The sequence below is a fragment of the Pogoniulus pusillus genome, chromosome 1 (assembly GCF_015220805.1).
Source record: "Pogoniulus pusillus isolate bPogPus1 chromosome 1, bPogPus1.pri, whole genome shotgun sequence".
NCBI lineage: Eukaryota > Metazoa > Chordata > Aves > Piciformes > Lybiidae > Pogoniulus > Pogoniulus pusillus.
This window is the reverse complement of record NC_087264.1, coordinates 36,464,776-36,484,086: the sequence shown is the minus strand read 5'-3', so window position 1 is coordinate 36,484,086 and position 19,311 is coordinate 36,464,776. Positions and strand designations below refer to the sequence as shown.

At 37.7% G+C, this 19,311-nt stretch overlaps 1 protein-coding gene across 3 annotated transcripts; it reads right to left on the bottom strand.

Annotated features, from left to right (window-relative positions):
* G2E3 (G2/M-phase specific E3 ubiquitin protein ligase) lies at nt 1-19,311 on the bottom strand. Of its 3 annotated transcripts, none has more exons than XM_064148293.1 (17): nt 19,138-19,311; nt 18,092-18,323; nt 16,875-16,927; nt 15,870-15,967; nt 13,560-13,661; nt 11,779-11,903; nt 9,769-9,934; nt 8,964-9,070; nt 7,837-7,953; nt 6,460-6,587; nt 6,245-6,377; nt 5,736-5,849; nt 4,159-4,463; nt 3,363-3,544; nt 3,039-3,211; nt 2,385-2,584; nt 1-1,767 (listed from the first exon to the last, which is right to left on the bottom strand). In XM_064148293.1, the coding sequence occupies exons 3-17, from the start codon at nt 16,909-16,911 to the stop codon at nt 1,535-1,537; spliced, it is 2,220 nt and encodes a 739-aa protein (XP_064004363.1). In that variant the 5' UTR covers nt 16,912-16,927; nt 18,092-18,323; nt 19,138-19,311; the 3' UTR covers nt 1-1,534. The 3 variants fall into 3 exon arrangements, with proteins under 3 accessions (XP_064004363.1, XP_064004370.1, XP_064004365.1); XM_064148300.1 differs by having other exon boundaries at nt 6,460-6,584; XM_064148295.1 differs by lacking the exon at nt 18,092-18,323.

Below are 19,311 nucleotides of genomic sequence, written 5' to 3'. Positions count from 1 at the left end.
AATGGGTCATTTGCACAACCATCTTTGGGTAATTTCAATACTCTTTGTCTTTGTTCCTTTATAACACGGCCTCAAATTCAGTGAGTCTCTACTACCACTTTCACAATTCAGTTGCAGTTCATTTTTATGTAATTAGCATTAAGTAACACAATTTAATCAAGAGGATTACTTGCAATGAATCCTGAATCAGAACTTGAGACCAGATTAGTCTGGAGGGTTGGGGTTTTTTTAAGCACCTATCTATTTATAATTTACTGTGGATGTACTTTCTTGTCACAGCATTCAAAAGCAAATAAATCCTTGTATTTTCAATTAAGACCCAAGCTGTGTTAATCAAGTCTATCATTACTTTTCAGTGTTTTGGAGAACTTAGAAATATATGGATATATGCATCTACAGCATAACCTGTGTTTAGGACATAGTATAAGTGGCCAAATTGTCAGGGGAAATAGTAATTTAAGAAACTTGTACTTAAATATCCTTTTTGCTTCAGTTTTAGTACTAGTAACACTGAAGTGTTACCGTGTAGGTATTTCACTACTTTTAAAGCTTAATGGTGTTTATACAAATATTGCAGAATTGAAATGTATTTTATACAGTTGAAGTTCCTTAGAGTGCAGCTAAAACTGAACAGGAACAGTTTACACTAAAAGCTTGGAAAGTGTCAGGCATTGACAACCTTAATGGTGGACTGCCTTTAGTTTAACAAATAGTGATACTGCATATTGCTATGAAAGTACTGAAAGACAAAGGAGCAACAAATTCTTACACTTTCAGACTCAACAATTTTAAGCTCAACTTGTGTTTCTATTTTGAAAGATCACTCTTTTCATATTTAAGACTTCAGCTATATGCATAATGAAAAAGTAATGTGCAGAAGTAGAATGCAGAAACTTGTGCAAATGTCAAAGATTTTGTTCAACAACAGAAACTCAAGTCCTTGTGGCAGATCATTATGCGTAGGTGTTCTCCAAACTTTGATTCTATCTTAACGCACTAACCACAATGACCTTAAAACTGTCCCATTTCATAACTCAAAAATCTGTATCAATCCTCTAAAAGATAAATGAATCACCATCAATATAAAAAACAATTAAAAAAAGGCATGAAACAACTAAAGAATTATATCACAGTTTTACTTAAGACAAAGCTCCACAGCAGCTACGTTCAGAATGTACCCAATTTAACTTATTTATCAAAGTTACTTAAGTTTGTCATACAATTAGCATACTTACCTGTTGGAAACTGGTAGAATTTAAGAGTGTGGTAATATTTCATACTTGTCTATAGCAAGATGTTTAAAGTACTTCTGCAAGAGCCTGCTGACACAAAGCCAACTTTAGGAAGATGGTTCAACAGAAACTTAAATTTGAAAATTGTTTTCCGTCTTACAGGATTACTACTTTTAGCATATCTTTGGGGGAAAGTGGGAGAAGACTGAGAGCATGCTGTCCAAAAATGCACTAGCAATTTGCAAGCAGATGATCCTGTGGAAATATGATGTTTTCAAAATCCAGTTTAATAGCAAGAATATTTATTCTCTTTCAACTCTTAGGACGTTTCTGATGGTGAACTCCATTTTCTTCTTAAATGCCTCATATGTCTTTGTTATAGGGAGCTCCAAGCAATTAAGGAGCCTGTTTCCAATGGGACACCTTATATGCAAAAATTTAACAGTAGGTTCAGGATCAAAACCAACGGGTGGTACAGAAAGAGAGCCTGTTGCGAAGAACAGAACATCCTGCAGTGTCACTGCAGACTCGCCACCTAAAAGAATAAGGTGAAGCTGTATCATTTATTGCTTATTACAGGCAGGAGAATGGTTTCTGGGTAAAGTGTTAAGAGCACGAAAAATCCTGAAATCAGCACGCCTCAGATCAATACGCTGAATAATATGTAAGTATATGACTAGAGAAACTTGTAGCAAGGAAAACATTCTGAAAAATCTTAATTAAAAAAAATATCCTGTTGTGCAAGGACAGATCACTGCTTCCTTTTTTGAGACACATTACCTAACAAGTTCACAGCACAGCTCAAGAGGGCATGAAAGGATCTTTCTGTACCAATTGGGCTAATATGTGGGGCTTTGTTCCTGCTTTTTTTTTTCTTTGTTAAAAAAAACCCTCAAAAATCCCAAAATCCCCAGCTAAACACAAGCCCAAGTCTCAATTCTAGTACCAATATTTACCCCTTTCAAGTTTGATTCTAATTAGGCAACAGTTTTAGAAATTATAACTAGTAGGGATGAAGGGAAGGATGGAAGAATTAGAACTTGACCTCAAAACCTCAGTTTTTAACCCCATGGAATTCCAAAATCCAAACCTTGTAAGTACACCAGCATGTATGCATGTACCCTGAACTGGGAAAAAGAAAAAATCACTTACTTTCCACATCTTTTAAATAAATCATCCAAAAATTAGCACCTCCAACTTGATTTACATTTGACGAGGAATGGATTGTGAAGAGATCACAAAGAGTTTCTGCTGAGAGTCTCTCAGGTTTGTGGCAAAATATACTAGAGAACACATCTGGGTGTGCTTGCATTTTCTCTAGCACACCAAGAGTTTCCAAACCTTGCTTAAAACTAGGAAGAGGGAAGGAAAAAAAAAACAACAAAAAAACAAGTGAGCATGCATCAGAAAGACAGTAGTTAACTACATGTACTCTACATCTTCTAAAGCCGCAAGAACAGACATAAAAGGTTCCCATCTGCAATCTCCAGGTCTTGTCAATAAGGTTTACCCAGTAAACCAATTTGATTTTAATTTTGGACAGTATTTAATTCTCATTTTAACAATTAACTAGTTTAACTACTTCGAGTATCATAGAATGGTCTGAGTTGGAAGGGACATCCAAAGTTCACGTAGTCCAACTCCACCTCTGCAGTAAAGCAGAGGGGCATCCTCAACAGTTGACACAATCCACTGAAAATTAGAGTATATTTAATTGGAATAAATAACAACATGTGAAAGTTAGGTTTCAGCAGTGAGTTCTTTAGCATTTCAGTGAGGGAAAAAAAAAAAAAACCCAAACCATACCTTTCTAAGGGTAAGATGATTCTCTTGATCACATAATAGTAAAGTATGTCATCAACCAGCATATCCTTATCACCCAGCTCTGTTACAGGTCTTAAACATCCAGCCGCAGCAAGGAACGCATAACAGTCATGTATGATAGTCTTTAGGCTAAACAGACTATTTGCATATTTTATCTGTATGAGAAGATAACAGAAAAGTTTACTGTGTGTGTATAGATATTAAAATGAAAAAAAAAAGCAAAACACTAAACTTTCCAATTTGAAGTTGTAGTCAATAAGCCCTTTAATGGGCTAAGAATGCTCCACTAAGTTTGGTTTTATTTACCCTTTTTATTGTTTCTGCTACACCAACATCAGCAACATCTTCCAAAGTTGGCTTCACGTTCTCTGGACCATAGACAAGACAATTGAAAAGTGTTTTGGAAAAGAAACCAGGAGATGGGCCACCGTGAACCAGAGAAACTGCAATCATTTTACCAGCTTCAAAATAGAGGTCCTCTCTTACAGCTGCAAATGAAAGAAGGGAATAGAAATTAGTGAACCTCATTAAGCTATTCCTTACTTTAGGAGAGGCAACAAATGAGCACTGCTATCTCCTGCTGGTTGAAACAATATGACATTTTTTACATAACAGTACCATTCTCTTCTACTCCAACTATTCAGCCACTGTCACAATTAGGAGATGTAACTTCCTCATCCATTTTGGCCTCAATGCACACTTAATTTTGAAGCGCTCCAACCTAAAGACGCTAACTTTGGGTCTTTAGGGAGCACACTACAAGAGATTATGTTCTGGAAATTTGTGGAAAGGAAAGTAAGTAAGAAACTGTGAATCCTGAAGTAAGAAATACACTTGTAAAGAAGAAATGTTAGAAGTGCCTAAGTATATGCTGTATTTCTTTTTCCTTGGTTGTCACCAAACTCTCCAACTAAACCAAATTTGGTTGTTATAGATCTGCACCCCATCCCCTTTTTATAGAATTGAAAAGCAAGAAAATTCAAAACCCCACTTGTGTCATCAGGACTGTAATTGTGAACTGACAGTCTCAGTGGCTGCAGATTTAAAAACCTTTCACATTACATAGTTCTTAATGTACTTTATGAACAAAGCATTTAGTTACCTTGATAATCAAGAGACAAGTTCTTTGCAGAAGAGCCCTCAAACAATGACGAATTCTGAAGGTGAAGCATTAGCAGTTGGAAGAAATGGTGTTTTGATACAGTAGTATCTGTCTTCAATCTGTTGCATTTTGTGAACTTGACTTCAATGCTGTTTGTAGGACTGAAGCTGCGTTTTCTAAATCCTTTTAAAGCACTGTTCCAGATATTTTCTGCATTGATGTTAAGCCTTGTAGGTTTCGTACTAATTTGTAGTTTTAAAGCCTTCAGAGTATTAGAAGCTTCCCTTCTTTCCTTTACTAAATGCCTACAAGAAAATTGCATTTTCAGGTGGAATCTATTATTTCTAATTAGCAATAGTTATACAAGGAACACTTTTAAATCTGTTGAGAAACACAGTTCTTTAAACACTTCAGTACATTTAGATATTTAGTTGGTGTAGGTCCTTCAGATTTTATTGCTGTAGTTGCAAATTGTAAAGTATCTCTAAGAACGAGGGAAATAATTACCCTGGCATTAAATTATTTTCTTCATTTAGTTACAGCAACATAGTGCCAAACAATTCTCACTGTCATTCTACGTTTGAACAACGTGAAACGAGAAAATGAAGAGTTTACCGTGTTTGTGCTAAATATGTTTTGCATCTAAATTAGAATTCACTGTCAACTATTCACTAATTCTTAATTTCTGTCACTACCAGAAGCTTGCCCAGGGAGGTAGTTGAGGCCTCATCTCTGGAGATATTCAAGGTGAGGCTTGACAGTGCTCCGGACAACCTGATCTAGTTAAGGATGTTCCTGCACACTGCAAGGGGTTGGACTAGATGACCTTTGAAGGCTCCTTCCAACCCAGGTGATTCAATGATACTAAGCAAAGTGACATCTGAGCATGGAGAAAACACTGCAGTTCTCATGAAAAAACAAACCAAACACACACCAGTCTAAAGAAGACCCTTTTCTTTCTTTTCTACCTTGCAACCAAAATCAAATACCTGACCTACTAGAACAAACTAATTCTCTCATCAGAATTTTTAGCACATATTGCAGGCAAAATTCATAAAGGACATAGAGCAAAATGAAGAATTTTGTATTCTTAAACAGAATATTATATATTGAATCATGTAGTGCTTATTTTAGCACACTTGTGAGCTATTCCTATGGTACAGCAGAAAAAACATTTGTAATTCAAGACATGTCTAATTTGAACCAAGGCATTAAGATTCTTTTTATTTCCAATTTTATAAAGAAGGGTTAGCCATGATTTGGTAAGGACAAATATGCATTTCTGGGTTTTGATTCCCTCACTACCTAATCTACAAATTCTCAACAGGTATCGTGCCTTTCTCCTCACCTTCATCTAGTATTTAGCAACAGCAGAAGCCTTCATAAAGTTACAAGTTCTGCGCTTATGTACTCATTCATTTTTTCCAGTCACTATACATACAAACACATGTATAACCACTCTATGTGTGAATAAGTAATTTTATATATCTACAAACCTCCCCCATCATAGTCTGTATGAAATACACTATAAAGCCATGTGCTAGGTTACTCTCCAATGCAAGAAAGCCAGAAAGTACCGTTTCCTCAGGGAGCATTTCCTGTTTGACATCATTGGAGATAAGGACATTGCCACTCTGTTGGATGCAGGAAGTTCTAGGTTTGAGTTGTTCTGACACATTCTCTTTGGTGATCTATAAGCAAACCCAGGATTTTAAAAAGAGATATAACTGAATAATGCATAAACATTCTTTTGAAAGCAGCAATCTTATTTCCCCCTATTTTACTACAGAATCTCCTGTGCACCTTGATTTACATGAAATCTATCAGTGCCTGGATAATTGAAAAAAAATTACATTTTATTATGCGGCGGTTCTAGGATCTGCTTTTAATTACATCACATACTCAGAATGGAAGTTCTGACTGATAGAATAAGTAAAACTTATAACCCAATCACTAAACTTCGCTCCAGTCTTATTCAATTTGGAATTTAGTCTGTAGATAAACTTCTTGCAGTAAGTCATCACTTCCTCATGTTTAAACACCATTTTCTTTTATAATTAGTTTCTACTTGAAAACAGTTACACACTGGAGAAGAAAACTGTGTTGGGTTCCAGATGACTGCCGAGGGCACTTGGGAGAAGGCTCTTCAAACAAACAAGGTGTCCCATCTGTCTTGTAAGTGGTAGCCAAAGAACGCTTTTTCTTTTTGCTGTACTTTCCTGCATGATGAAATTATATTAGTGAATTAGCAGTATTCAAATTTATCATTTTAAGAAGTCACTGTCACACCCATAACTTTACCTGATTTTGCAAAGATACTCCTACATTCCATGCACTCCCAGTTCTGCTCCCATGACTTCAGAGATGAACAGGCCAAATGAGTTCCACGGGAACCACAGGACTGACAACGCTTTATTTCCCATTTACTACTGAAAAACAGACAGAAAATGAGGGTAGGTAAAACCAAACACATTCAACCCTCAATGTAATCCAGACTAAATTAGCAAAACAAATTTTATCAACCTAGTAGGATTGTATATATATAAAAAAGAGAACTTCCTTCAGACAAGCTGTATTCAATTTGTGGCTGCAACAACAGTAACAAAGCTACCCATGTTCCAGCATCCAGTACTGAAAGAAGCTACGTGGTTACTGTGCTCCCCTGCCTTGAAGTCTGTATCTTGCTGCCAGTATTTTCTCCTCAGGTGCTTAGCCAGCAACATCCTCTATTTTGTGTGTCTTCAGCTTTTCCAAATGCTATTTTTTTTAAAGGAGTATATCCAATTATTCCTGCACATTCTGAACAAGACTTTTCTTTAATGACAGCATTTAAGTCTCTGCTAAGTTTTTGTCTAGATTTCTTCAATTTTGCTTAAACAAAGTGCAATCATGTGACTGGTAGTAGTTCAAATATTGGAAGCCTAAGGTACAACTCTGACAGGTAAAGTAAATCTGGAAGTGCACAAATAACACAAATGAACTAAGCAACATTTGGCCAAATCCATACTAAGTTAATGTCTACAGGGAGTAGCCTATTACCACAGTACTACAGAAACAAGTCTTCAAAATTAGAGGCTCCGCATAACAACTTGAGTATACTCATGCCAAGGAAGTACACATTTCAGAAGCACATAAGACTACAGAAAATGAACTTGTTAAATCAAAAAATCCATCAGATTTAAACCTTTTAGATGGTCACTCAAGCCTCTCATTAAGCTACTGGCAATATTCTGGCTACCATCTGCATGCAGAGGGAGAGCTCATATTTGTAGATTGATTTTATGCAGCTAGTCAATTTTCAGCTAAGTCTAGATTTTTTTATAAGGTATTAAGAATCCTAATAATTATTAAACTGTTGAACTAAGCTTTGAAAATAAATGGACACAGCCTTAGTTTAGCCACATACTATTTACATGTTACGTGGATGCACAAATTCCATTACAGCTCTGCTATACCAAATGAGAACAAGGTAATTAATTTGATTTTCTTTGCCATTACCCAAATAGAGAAAATCAGTATTGAAGTATTATGATTACAAAGAGTAAACTGTTTTGACATGGTATCTTGGCTTCACATTAAAAACTGGATGCTGAAAAGCATTAAGGCATTTAATTAAAAAAAAAATCCCCACTAGCAAACTATCCCATCCCAGGTTACATCTTCTTGCAAGCGTCATACCTGTCAGGTTCATTATAGTCTCTTCCTTTCTTGCATAGACACCTTTTAATATCACAGTGTTGATAACACTGCAGCAGCTCTTGATATGCATTCTCTTCAAGTTCCCAAGATGCATCCCTATATACAAGGAAGAAGATCTGCTATTAAAATTGCATTTCCAATTGTTGAAATGGATTACTCTTGGGAAAGCTGAACATAATAGCCACATGAAGATACTTTAATTAATAATGCTCTAGGCAATGGTTAGACAATTGGGAAGAAAAATACCTAAGAAGAAAAAAGAATACTATAAATACAAGAAGACTCTGTATACAGTTATTTTGACTAAGGTATTTGTTTTCAGTTGACCTCAATGCATGCATGCTTTGTTTCATATTATTTTGCTTTCTCTCTCATAGCAGACATGGGGATTTGTTTTGGCAATCTACTCAAGTTACCACCGAAAATGGTCTCATAAAAATTAACTAAGAATTTTACCAGGCCAGTATGCCGAAGTTCAAATATTTTGACTTCTTCCTCTCCAAAATTTTGAGCATTTGTCTCTGGAAGGAATTAACGACAAGCTCTGCAGAGACTAATAATTAATACTTCTAATAAGGAAACATCCTTCTGATCACTTTCTGTCTTATTCTGACATCACCCATCAAATGGTGAAAATGTATGAAAAAGAGTTCAGGAATTTAGAAGCATTTGCTCTACCCAGCATATATCCCCTTAGCAATCCCTCAGGAGAACATGGAAGCTGTATGACTGTATATTTATGGTTGTGCTTTATGTAAAGAAACTCAGATTTAAAAACCTTAGACACAGAAAATACACTTCTCAGCTACTTCTGTGAAATTATTGCATTTAAGTGTTTTGATCTTTGAAACGAGTCCATTAAAATTTACCTTTCAAAGCTTCTTGCTTTACTTTTCCGATGACTAACTTGGCCTTTGATAATTTTTATGCATAACTGAAATGAAGCAAGCTGCTATTCCTTACCAAATCAAACTATTCCGCCATTGGAGGTAGAATTGAGGTGTCATGTATTAAGAGATGCAATTCTATAGATTTTTTCTTTAAAAAGGCTCTAATCTCCTATCAAAAGTTTTTACAGACGAGTGAGTATTTACAAAGTTACTTACTTTTCTGGAATGTGTATGCCCATTCTCAGCATTTCTTTCTGAAATGTGTCCTTGTTATTACATACTGTGCACCTAAAGAAATATATTCCGGCACTCAAAGCTTGATACTGCGTCAAGGAAAAAACAAAACAAAACAAAACACAAAACCCAAACCAATTATTAAATTACTACCATCCTTAGGATGCAGATAAATAATACCTTAATATCTGTAACCATACATGAATGGATAGTCTCCGGACACAGACCTTCAAGCTGGCATCAACCATGGTGTGACTTGACATTGAGACAAAGGGTAAGCATTTTCTTTTCCTTTAAAGGACAGGAGCTCACCTGCTAGAATCAACTTCATAGGCACAATATTTTTTAAGTCAAAATTAAGATCTAGAATGAGTTTACAGAAGAACCTTGTAACTTTTTCTAGCTCTGGACTGAGTCAGAAAACTGATAAAGGATATGTGACAATTAACATTTAGAAACTGCATCTAATGACTTGCAAGATGACAGCTACCTAGGTTGGATTTTAGTTCCTAAAAATAAACTACAGGTATGGAATGTATCAAAACATACAGAAACTTGGTGGGGTGGTGGAAATTAAGAGCATAGAAAAACCTAAAATACTTCTTGTAAGGCACTAATCTCCAAAACACAACTTTAGCATTGTCCTTCAAACTTACTGTATTTCCCTACCTACTACCTACATCAACCCTAAGCAATTTTACACACTTTTAAGTAACTATTCCATTATTTTTAAGCACAACAGATGTGTTCTCCATGAATGAAAAAAGAAAAGGTGAACATGTATTACCTGCAAGCACTCTCGATGAAACCAAGCGTTTTTACAGCAAGGACTTCTCAATACAGAGTACAAGGGAAGCTGTTCAATCAAATCCAGGCATATTGTGCACTGTGAGCTTCCTTTACATTCTTTATCTGGAATCTTTTGGACTGGTTTATGTTCCCAACAGTAAGATCTAAAAATAATAAATGCAAGGTTCTTTTATCAAAACAATGTTTTAAGAACCCTCACAGAATGTTAGGGATGAGAAAGGACCTTGAAAGATTGAGTCCAACCCTCCCTGCCAGAGCAGGATCACCTAGGACAGGTCACACAGGAATGAGTCCAGGCAGATTTTGAATGTCTCCAGAGGAGACTTCACAACTTCTCTGAGCAGCCCATTCCAGTGTTTCTTCACTCATAAGATTTTAAGATGGCAAAATTAATTTACTATTAGATCTAGTTGTTTTGTGGTTTGGTTTTTTTTTAATGAATAAGCACTGTGCAACAAGATAAATTTGCTGGTTTTGGTTGGGATACAAGTGATGTTCTCCATAGTAGCTTGTATGGTGCTGTGTTTTGGAACTGTGATGAAAGGTGTTGGTAACACAGGGATGTTTTAGTTTCTGTTGCGCAGTGCTTACATAAATTCAAGGTCCTTTCTGTTTCTAATGCTGCTGCACCAGCAAGTAGCCTGGTGGTGTAAGAAAAACTGGAATGATGCACAGCTGACTCAAACTGACCAAAGGGATATTCCATACCATATGATATGCTCAGCAATAAAGCTGAGGGAAAGAAGGAGGAAGGGGAGATGTTCAGAGGCATGGCATTTGTCTTTCTAAGTAGCTGTTATGCATGATGAAGCCCTGCTTTCTTGGAACTAGATGAACATCTGCTTGCTGTTGGAAACAAGTGAACAAATTCTTTATTTTACTTTGCTCAAACACGCAGCCCTTGCTTTACCTGTTACACTTTTTATCATCTCAATCTACAAGTTTTCTCACTTTTACTCTTTGATTCTCTACCTGTCCTGATGGGGGTAGTGAGCAAGCAGCTGTGTGATGCTCTGGTGCTTACCAGGGTGAAACCACAACACATGTAAGGAAATGATGTATCTAACAAATCAAGTCAATACAACAATAGTAAGGAAGAAGTGTGTTTCCAACTGATTATCTATAAATTACCAAGAGCATATATCCCATCTCTCAAAAATTTCTGGTTCAAATTTCCTGTCCCCAGAACTTCAAGTTCTTCCTAGACTTCTATGTGACCATAACCATAAAGGAGAAATTTCAAGTTTGTGTACTGATTTTGTGAAGTCCAGGTAGTGTGATAAATGCTACAATTTACCACTTACAAAGAAGAAACAGTCAACAAATGCAGCTCTAGGAAGAGAGGTTCTTGAGAATGCATTACTTTCACAGGTGTTTGACTAATATGAGTTGTTTATTTAAGTTCAAGTGCTTGCTAGACTTCAATCCATCATCCTACAAAATCAGCTTACAGCATGCAGAATAAAAGCATTATCAAATGCACTTTTGACAGTAAAAGAAAACTATATAAAACATTTGATATTAAACCCTTTTCTTCTGCAGTCCACCTCTAGTAAGTAGACTGAGAAGTGTTTGGCTTTCAAACAGAATGGTGCACAGTGTGTTTTGACTTCTGAGAGACAGGCAGCCAAATCACTGCCTTTAGACAATGCACAGGAGGCAAACAAAATAACAAACCCAACCACATTTCAGTGTATTTCACAGTTCAGCATTTAATGCTCAATTTTATGAATAATTTAACCCCTTGTAGAAGCATTCAATTACATCTTTTAAAGTGCTGAGAATTTAGTTTATAGGTACTAGTATGCAATATAACTGCTTGGCTTTCCTGTTTCCCACAAATCAGATGTTTTTCTTAGTAACTTAGATGTCATTACATTTAACAGTCTTTCCAATGACAACTCATGAAAAAAACAAACCACAAAACAAACCAAATCATTGCTTTATAAACATAATGCATTGAAAATGAGAAAGCAACAAAACCTACCTGAAGTCTTCCATGAACTGGAAAATACATTCCTTCTGTACCCCACAAGGAAAATGGTAACTTCGTTTGCATCTAGGATCTACACATCCTATTGAAGCACCCTTTTTCTTACAGATGTTGCATGTCTAGGAATAATTTGTTTCAAAAATAAACAATATTCATATCTAAAATGAAACTCAAATTACAGATTAAATAAACAGAAAAAAATATAAGTATGTAAGAAAATGAGTACTGGTCAATGGATTGTAACTGTGACAAGAATGCGTTTGAGCTTTACTTCAAAGACTACAGATATTTACTTATTTCAGACTTTATGTGTTGTCTGTCCTGCTCACTGGATGAGGGAAAGACTTTAGATGATGTCTACTGTGATGGTTTGGGTGTTACCCATCCCCCCCACACTTTGGAAAATCACCCAGACTAGACTCAGCGGCTCTGGAAATTGAATGAAGCTTTATATTTACAGCTTAGCACAATATACAAGCAGGTACTTACAATATATACAGTTATATACAGAAATATGCAAGTTAAAAGGTAATACAGAAACACAACTCCCCTCCCAGAAACCTAAGCCCCTAGGAGGGGCTCTCAACCACCCTTCCACCTTCCCCCTTACCCAAGATCTTGCCTTATGTTTAAGGTAGTATGGAGGGTCAGCCAGGGGGGTTAGGAAGCAGGTGGATTAATCACAGAGATGGCAGGTTAGGTTAGAGAGAGCCCAAAGCCCAGAGAGTGACTGCCTTATCTATATTTACATTCTTGTTTTTCTACATCTCAGCAAGCCTATGAGCGAAGCAGACATCGCCATTGTTTCCTTTTCACAGTGTGTAATCTAATTCTTCTCATCAAAACTTTCTAGCTAGCTTCAAACTAGCACATCTACCCAGACTTTGGTAAAGCTTTTGAAATTGTTTCTCACAGCATTCTCCTGGAGAAACTGGCTGCTTATGGCCTGCAAGGGCATATGCTTCACTGGATAAAAATCTGCCTGGATGGCTGGGTCCAGAGTGCTAATGAGTGGAATTAAAATGTAGTCAGCAGCTAGTCACAAGTGAGGTTGCCCACAGCTCAGTTCTGGGGCTTGTTCTCATTAAGATCTTTATTGATTATCTGGACAAAGGGATTGAGTGTAACTTAAGTAAGTTCATAGATGACACCAAATTGAGTGGGAGTACTCATTTTCTTGATGTAGTGAGGATCTGCAGAGGGATCTGGATGAACTGGATCAGCGGGCCAAGACCAGTGAGATGAGGTTCAACAAGTCCAACGTTTGGGTCACAGCAACCTCATGTAATGACACAGACTTAGGAAGCACGCCTGGATACCTGCCTGGTGGAAAAAGACCTGGGCCTACTTGTTAATAGCCAAGTGAAGTCAAGCTAACATATTTAAAACATAATGGTTTAGTGGTGACTTCATAGCACCAGGTTAACGATTGGATTTGGTAATCTGAAAGGTCTCTTCCAGCAAAATGACTCTACAATTCTGTGTTTTAATCCACGTTGACTTGCAGCTTATAGCCAAAACTGTAGCTGCATCTATAAAAGACTATAATGTCAGCTTGAGGCTCAGCATAATGTCATGAGGTATTATGCAGGTGCAATTTGCTCTTATTCAGTTGTCTCCAATTGACCTAGGAAACACAAATATTACTTAAATGTGAAATTCAGATGCTTGATTTGGCTCAGCACACTGCCTCTTGGAGAAAGAAAACAAACCAACCCCACAGTGCAACTTAAAAGCTTTTTTTTCATTGTACATGCCCAAGACTTCATTCTTACCAGTTTTGAAGCTCTCTTTACTTCTTTTCTAATGTCTGCAAATAAAAATCCATCCACACCTTCATCTTCTGCCCCTCTCTGCCAAATGCCACTTGACATCAACTATGAAAACAAATTAAGTATTTCAGAACATTCACCTACATAAAGGCTTAAAATTGCCTACACTGTATTTAAGAGAGAAGTTTAGTCTAACAAAGCTGGTGTGATCCAAAACATCTATATATTTATCTGATACAACACAATATAGTAACCAGTAACATGAAAATAAGTGTTTCATTACATCTGTCTTATGCAACACTGTAGAACCCAAGAAGGTTCCTTCCTTTTTGAAGTATGTGGACTACTCAAATTATTTCACCATAGAAAGCTTCAGAGAAAGTAAAATAAAATTAATGTGTGTAACAGCCATGCTATTGAGATATTGAAGTATAGCAGGGAGTATCTGCACTGAAGTGCAGCAAAGAGAAAAAGCAGTCTGCTTTAGAGGAGAGTTAAATAAAAACAGAATCCAGTTGTGGGATCACAGGCCATTAATGTAACAATGGTCAATCACGGATCACTGGCAACACAAGCCTTGGGCAAACTATCTGAGTCAGACTGGACCTGAACATTGTGCACGAGAGGAATGAGAATTTGCAGATCAAAAGAAGCAAGGAAACAGGACCTTGTTATCTGATGAATATGCTAAGACTGTTGCTCCCCGGGAATCAGATGTGGCAGACAGAATTTAGATTAGAAGAAAAGATGATTTTGCATGTGATAAAAGGACTAATCAATAGGTAAAAGCTTTAAGCCTTCTGATAGTATATATATCCCTGTATGTCACCTAATAAAATCAGAACTTAGCTTGCATCAAGCTGTCTCCCCGTCCCTTCGTTGCAGCATCAAGTAACTAAGCAAATCAGAGAAACTGAAGCTACTAAGTAAGGCAGTTACATCACAAACCCCAAATAACTAGTTTCACGCTTGATGCCTTTGTATTCTTTACAATCTTATTTTATAGTTTGCATTTTAGAAAATGGTGCTATTTTGAAATAATAGCTAATTGACTGTATCAGTGTTGCAGTCAAATAAACAGAACTTTCTACCCAAGCCAATTAAAAATGTATTTTTTTTCCCAAACACAAGACATTCAGCAAAGAAAAATGAAACTGCGCCACTAACTAGTTTCTTACTGCAAGAACTCTAATCTAATGTTTAGATTAGGGTTTGGGTTTTTCGCTTTTAAACAGAAACAGGGACCAAAGCCTAAAAGATGACTTCAGGAAGCTCACCACAGTGACGTATCTTAACAATGGTAACACTCTGTATTGCAAGCACACCCTTTCCTAGGTGTTCTGCTCTATCAGGAAAGGTCTTCTTCCCATTATTTCATATGGCCTTATATATGAAACAAAATTATCACAGACAGACCTAAATTTCCTTCCAGTTGCTTAAAACTTAAGGAAAAAATAAAAATCCTGTCTTTATGTAACTTCAGAAAACCTCCTCTGGCCTTAATTATTAAATGATTTAATACCCAACCTATTAAGCCATCTGCAATTAACTCAATATTTAAAGAACTGATTGGAAAATAACTGAAACAAATTGTTCCCGATATTCTCGAGTCTGGCTGTGTAAACTTGGAGAAAACTTCAAACTATCAACAAAGAAAAAAACCCCACAGTTTTCAAATGCAGCACATTAAAGATCTGCAAAAATTTAGTGCTTGAAAGGTAGTTTAAGAACATGAATCTTCAAATGTCGAGTGTGATAATGAAATCTGTAGTTCAAATTATAAACTTTCACTATGATACTGTAGCTGTGTGTGATCAGTAGAGTACCCATTACTAAACTGAAAAAGAGGATAATTTCTCAAGTGTTACAATGTCCCATGTAATGTCAGAGGGTAGCTCACACCTGAACAGGAATTAATGAGAAATAAGAGACAATTTTTTTCCTACTTTTTCCACAAGGGGTGGAATTTTTGCATTCTGAATTCTGAAACTACAGTTCTCTTACAGAAGTGATGAAGGTGCAATGTGTTCCTTTTCTTTTAATATGTGCCATCACTGCTCTGACAGGTCAGGAGAATTAATTCAGTAACTTATTTCAGATAGATCATGAACAGAATTTAGCTTTGTATAAAGCCTTGTTGGGATTGACTTATTACAAAGTCTCCAAGGATGCAAATTAAAGCAGACAGTTCAAGCTCTAATAGTTTTGTTTTTCCAAACAACTATTTGGACTGGTTTGCACCATTTAATACTTGTTGCATTTACTTACTTTTTTTTTTTTTAAGTTAAAACAAGATGGGTAACACATACTTACCAAACAGTAATAATGAACAGTGACATTGTATTCCACAAAGGTCTTTTTTTCTCCATACTTTTTAGGGCAGTCATCTGTCCGTCCACAGAGAACACAGACTAAAATAGAGAATCATCTTTATAATCAGCCAATGTACTGGAATTGCTGTGGATCAGCTGTAGAGAAGTAACTTTCATCTCTTTCAATCACATGCATCTGGAAGTTGCTGACTGGATCAAGGACAGTAGATACCCCTCTCCCCTTAAAGAAAATAGTTCACCAGTTCCACCTGCCTGCTGAGTCAGGAGAGGGCTATCACCCAAGCTGATTGTGCTCCCAAATGAAATGTGCTTCCTAAAACACCCAAAGATAATTACCAAATTGTCAATAATGTCCAGATGTGTGTGAAAAATGAAATCTAATTGCTTTTAACATTTTACACAAAGACATCACTGTATTAGATGAAGCAACCTAATGGTTATAGTATACCTACATGAACAGTGTATGAATGGCATCCTGAGTGTGACAATCTGCACGCTACTACCAGTGCCTTCAAAATGCTTTCAAGGATTTGAGACAAGATTTTACTTGTTCCTCATGTTGAGGATTTCCACATTTCTTCAGTTCCTGGACCACTAACATATCTTCCCTTCAACTTTCAGTAGGCACATTTTCAATACTCTTAGCATCAATGAGAATGGAGGCATAGATTCAGCTTAAGAAAGTCTTGAAGGATGTACCTCAAACAGCTGTGTGTAACCTGACAGCTGAATTCCCACAGTTACTTAGGACATCTGCAGAAATTACTATTAAAAAAAATCTCAATTAAAGAAAACAAATCCAAGGAAGCTGACAAGGTATTTGGTTCTTCATTCCCTGAGACATGGTTCCAACACAATTTGAATACTGAAAATCCACCTATTTTTTAATTCTAAATAAAGCAACATTTATATATGTAATGATATACAATTGGTATTATATGTGCAGAATAAAGAATTCTGTAACTTCAATAAAAACTTTACTTACGTGGACTTTGAACATCAAAATTGTTGGTATTACTCATTCTGACTTCTGACTGCCTGCCATGAAAAAGAAATGAGATGTTACATACATCTAGTGCATTAACCATGACCATTATGTTGCTTTTTTTTATTTTAAATTGAAAAAAAAAAAAGCCCTGAGTAAACTCAGTAAAGTAAAAATTAGATTCAGCAACAAAAGAAAATTATAATTCAATCTCTCTCTGCCAGTTTTATGATTCTATGATTCTAACATTAGCTAAAGGGTGGGAGGCAAGAGGATGGGGCCAGATTCTTTCCAGTGGTGCCCTGTGATAGGACAAGGGGCAACAGTCACAAACTGGAAAGCAGGAAGTTCCTCATAAACATAAGGAAAGACTTCTCTGCTGCAAGGGTGCCAGAGTCCTGCAGCAGGCTGCCCAGAAACGTTGGAGTCTCTTTCACCGGAGAGATCTGAAAGCCACCCGGACACTGTGATCCTATGTGTGACCCTGCGTTAGCAGGATGGTTGGACTAGATGATCTCCAGAGGTCCCCTCCAACCTTTACTGCTCTGAGATCCTGAGATAGGGGTTCAGAAGGTGGGATGCAAATGTTCATTAAAAATATTCCCAAATCAATAAAACACATAGCAACTTTTTAACTGTTTTCCCAAACCGTCAATCAAGATGCTTGAGTCTGAGCTATATCGCAGCTTCAGTATTTACAGTTTAGGTAAGTGGCAGGTACAGGGTTCAGAAGCAAAGCTCAGGTTAATCAGAACTACTGCTGATAAAGTACTGCAGTCATTTCACTGGTATATTAGGAAAGGAGTTGTATTGAGAAAGGAAAAAAAGAGGAGGCAGAAGTTGCAGGTACAAGGCAGCTGCTCTACACCACTGCACTTCCTAGAGGACCAGAGTAGTTGTACACAAAAGACTTTTGCCATCAAATGGTCTAAAAGAAAAATATACAAAACAAAAATTAAAGAAAACACTGCAACCAAATTAGGTCAAGAGGTTCTTAAGAACACATGCTGCATCAAGAACCAGCTTCAATAATTTGTTCCAGGTTCCAGATTTTCAGAAATACACCTCCCTCATTCTAAAATACAAGTAGCGAACATACTTTATTAGGTACAGGGAGATCAAAAGACAAATACAGCTCACACGTGCTCCTTTGGGATTTTTTCCACAGAAAGAGTGGTCAGGCATTGGCATGTGCTGCCCAGGGGAAGTTGAGTTACCTGGATATGTTTAAAGGTCGTTTAGATGTGGTGCTTGGGGATATTGTTCAGGGGTAAAGGTTGTAGAACAGAGTTTGGACTTGGTGATCCCGAGGATCTTTTTCAACCTGAATGTTTCTGTGATTCTGTGATTCCCAAGAATGGTCACCGTCAGTTTCAGAGTCCTGAATATATCAGAGTTTCACTTCAGCATGTTATAAAATGCCCGACCGGGCTGGAGACGCACATGTACCTGGAAGCAAGAAAAACACCTTTCTACCTTTCCCTGGCTCCAGCAAAGAAGGAAAAAAAAAATCCCTATCCTTCTCCCCAGAGTCCTGCATTTCTCCTGCCCTTTCCTGGAAACGAACCTGGAAACTCTTTACTGCTCCGGGAGACAGTGTGTTAAAGAGTCTTTTTGAACAAGCAAGCAAGCAAACAAGCCCAACAAAAATCCAAACACACCAACCAACCTCCTTAACAGACAAGGTTTTCGTTATGCCATTTGTTCTAGCACAGGAACAACAGAACCCTTCCAGATCCCTTCCGTTTATGCCCCGTGTTCCGAACTTATATCTGAGAGGGTGTTCAGCTCATCACGACGCCGTGCCTCGAAGAAACCTATCTCATAGTAATGGAGTGTGGGGGAAACAGAACTCCCTCTACGCTTCGAGAAGCCCAAACCAACTGGTTACCGTTCAGGTGGCCACTTACAATCCGAGTCTCACACAAGTTCAAACCACGGAAGCAACCACAGCAATGCCAGTTTTCGAGAGAAGAGCAACCGCCAGCCCCCATCCTAACTCCTCGCCTCCCGTGCCCTGCTGGGCGAGACTCTCCGCGGCGCTACTCGCCTCCCACCAGTTATCCTCCCAGAAACGTGCTAAGAGGGAAGACTTCCCCGCAGATTAGTTATTCAGCTCTCCTCTATCCGCAGAGAGGCGGGAGCTGAGAAGCTCTTACTCCTCTCACTGAGGAGCAGAGGGCTCTTGCACCTCTGCCGCGGCAGTTTAAATCGCCCTTTGCAGCGACTCAAAGCGTGGCCCGCCTTCCCCTCGCCTCCTTACCCCCGGCTCAGCCAACTCCGAGGCCACAGGCAGCAGGACAAATCCTCAGCTCATTCAAGGCGCGGCGCAACTCGCTCCGCAGACAGCCCCGCCAACACTGCGCGCAGAGCTGCCGCCGCCGGCGCAAACCGACACACGATTCAAACCCCAACATCCGCCGCCGGCCCGGAAGGG

Bases quoted from the DNA above. Each gene is read 5' to 3' on its own strand.
- G2E3 (XM_064148293.1), bottom strand. From the start codon at position 16,911: ATGAGTAATACCAACAATTTTGATGTTCAAAGTCCAC. The intron at 7,954-8,963 runs GTAAGTAACTTT...CCTTGTATATAG, and splicing joins GGCATACACATTCCAGAAAA to GGATGCATCTTGGGAACTTG. The intron at 4,464-5,735 runs GTACTTTCTGGC...ATTTTCTTGTAG, and splicing joins AAATGCTCCCTGAGGAAACG to GCATTTAGTAAAGGAAAGAA.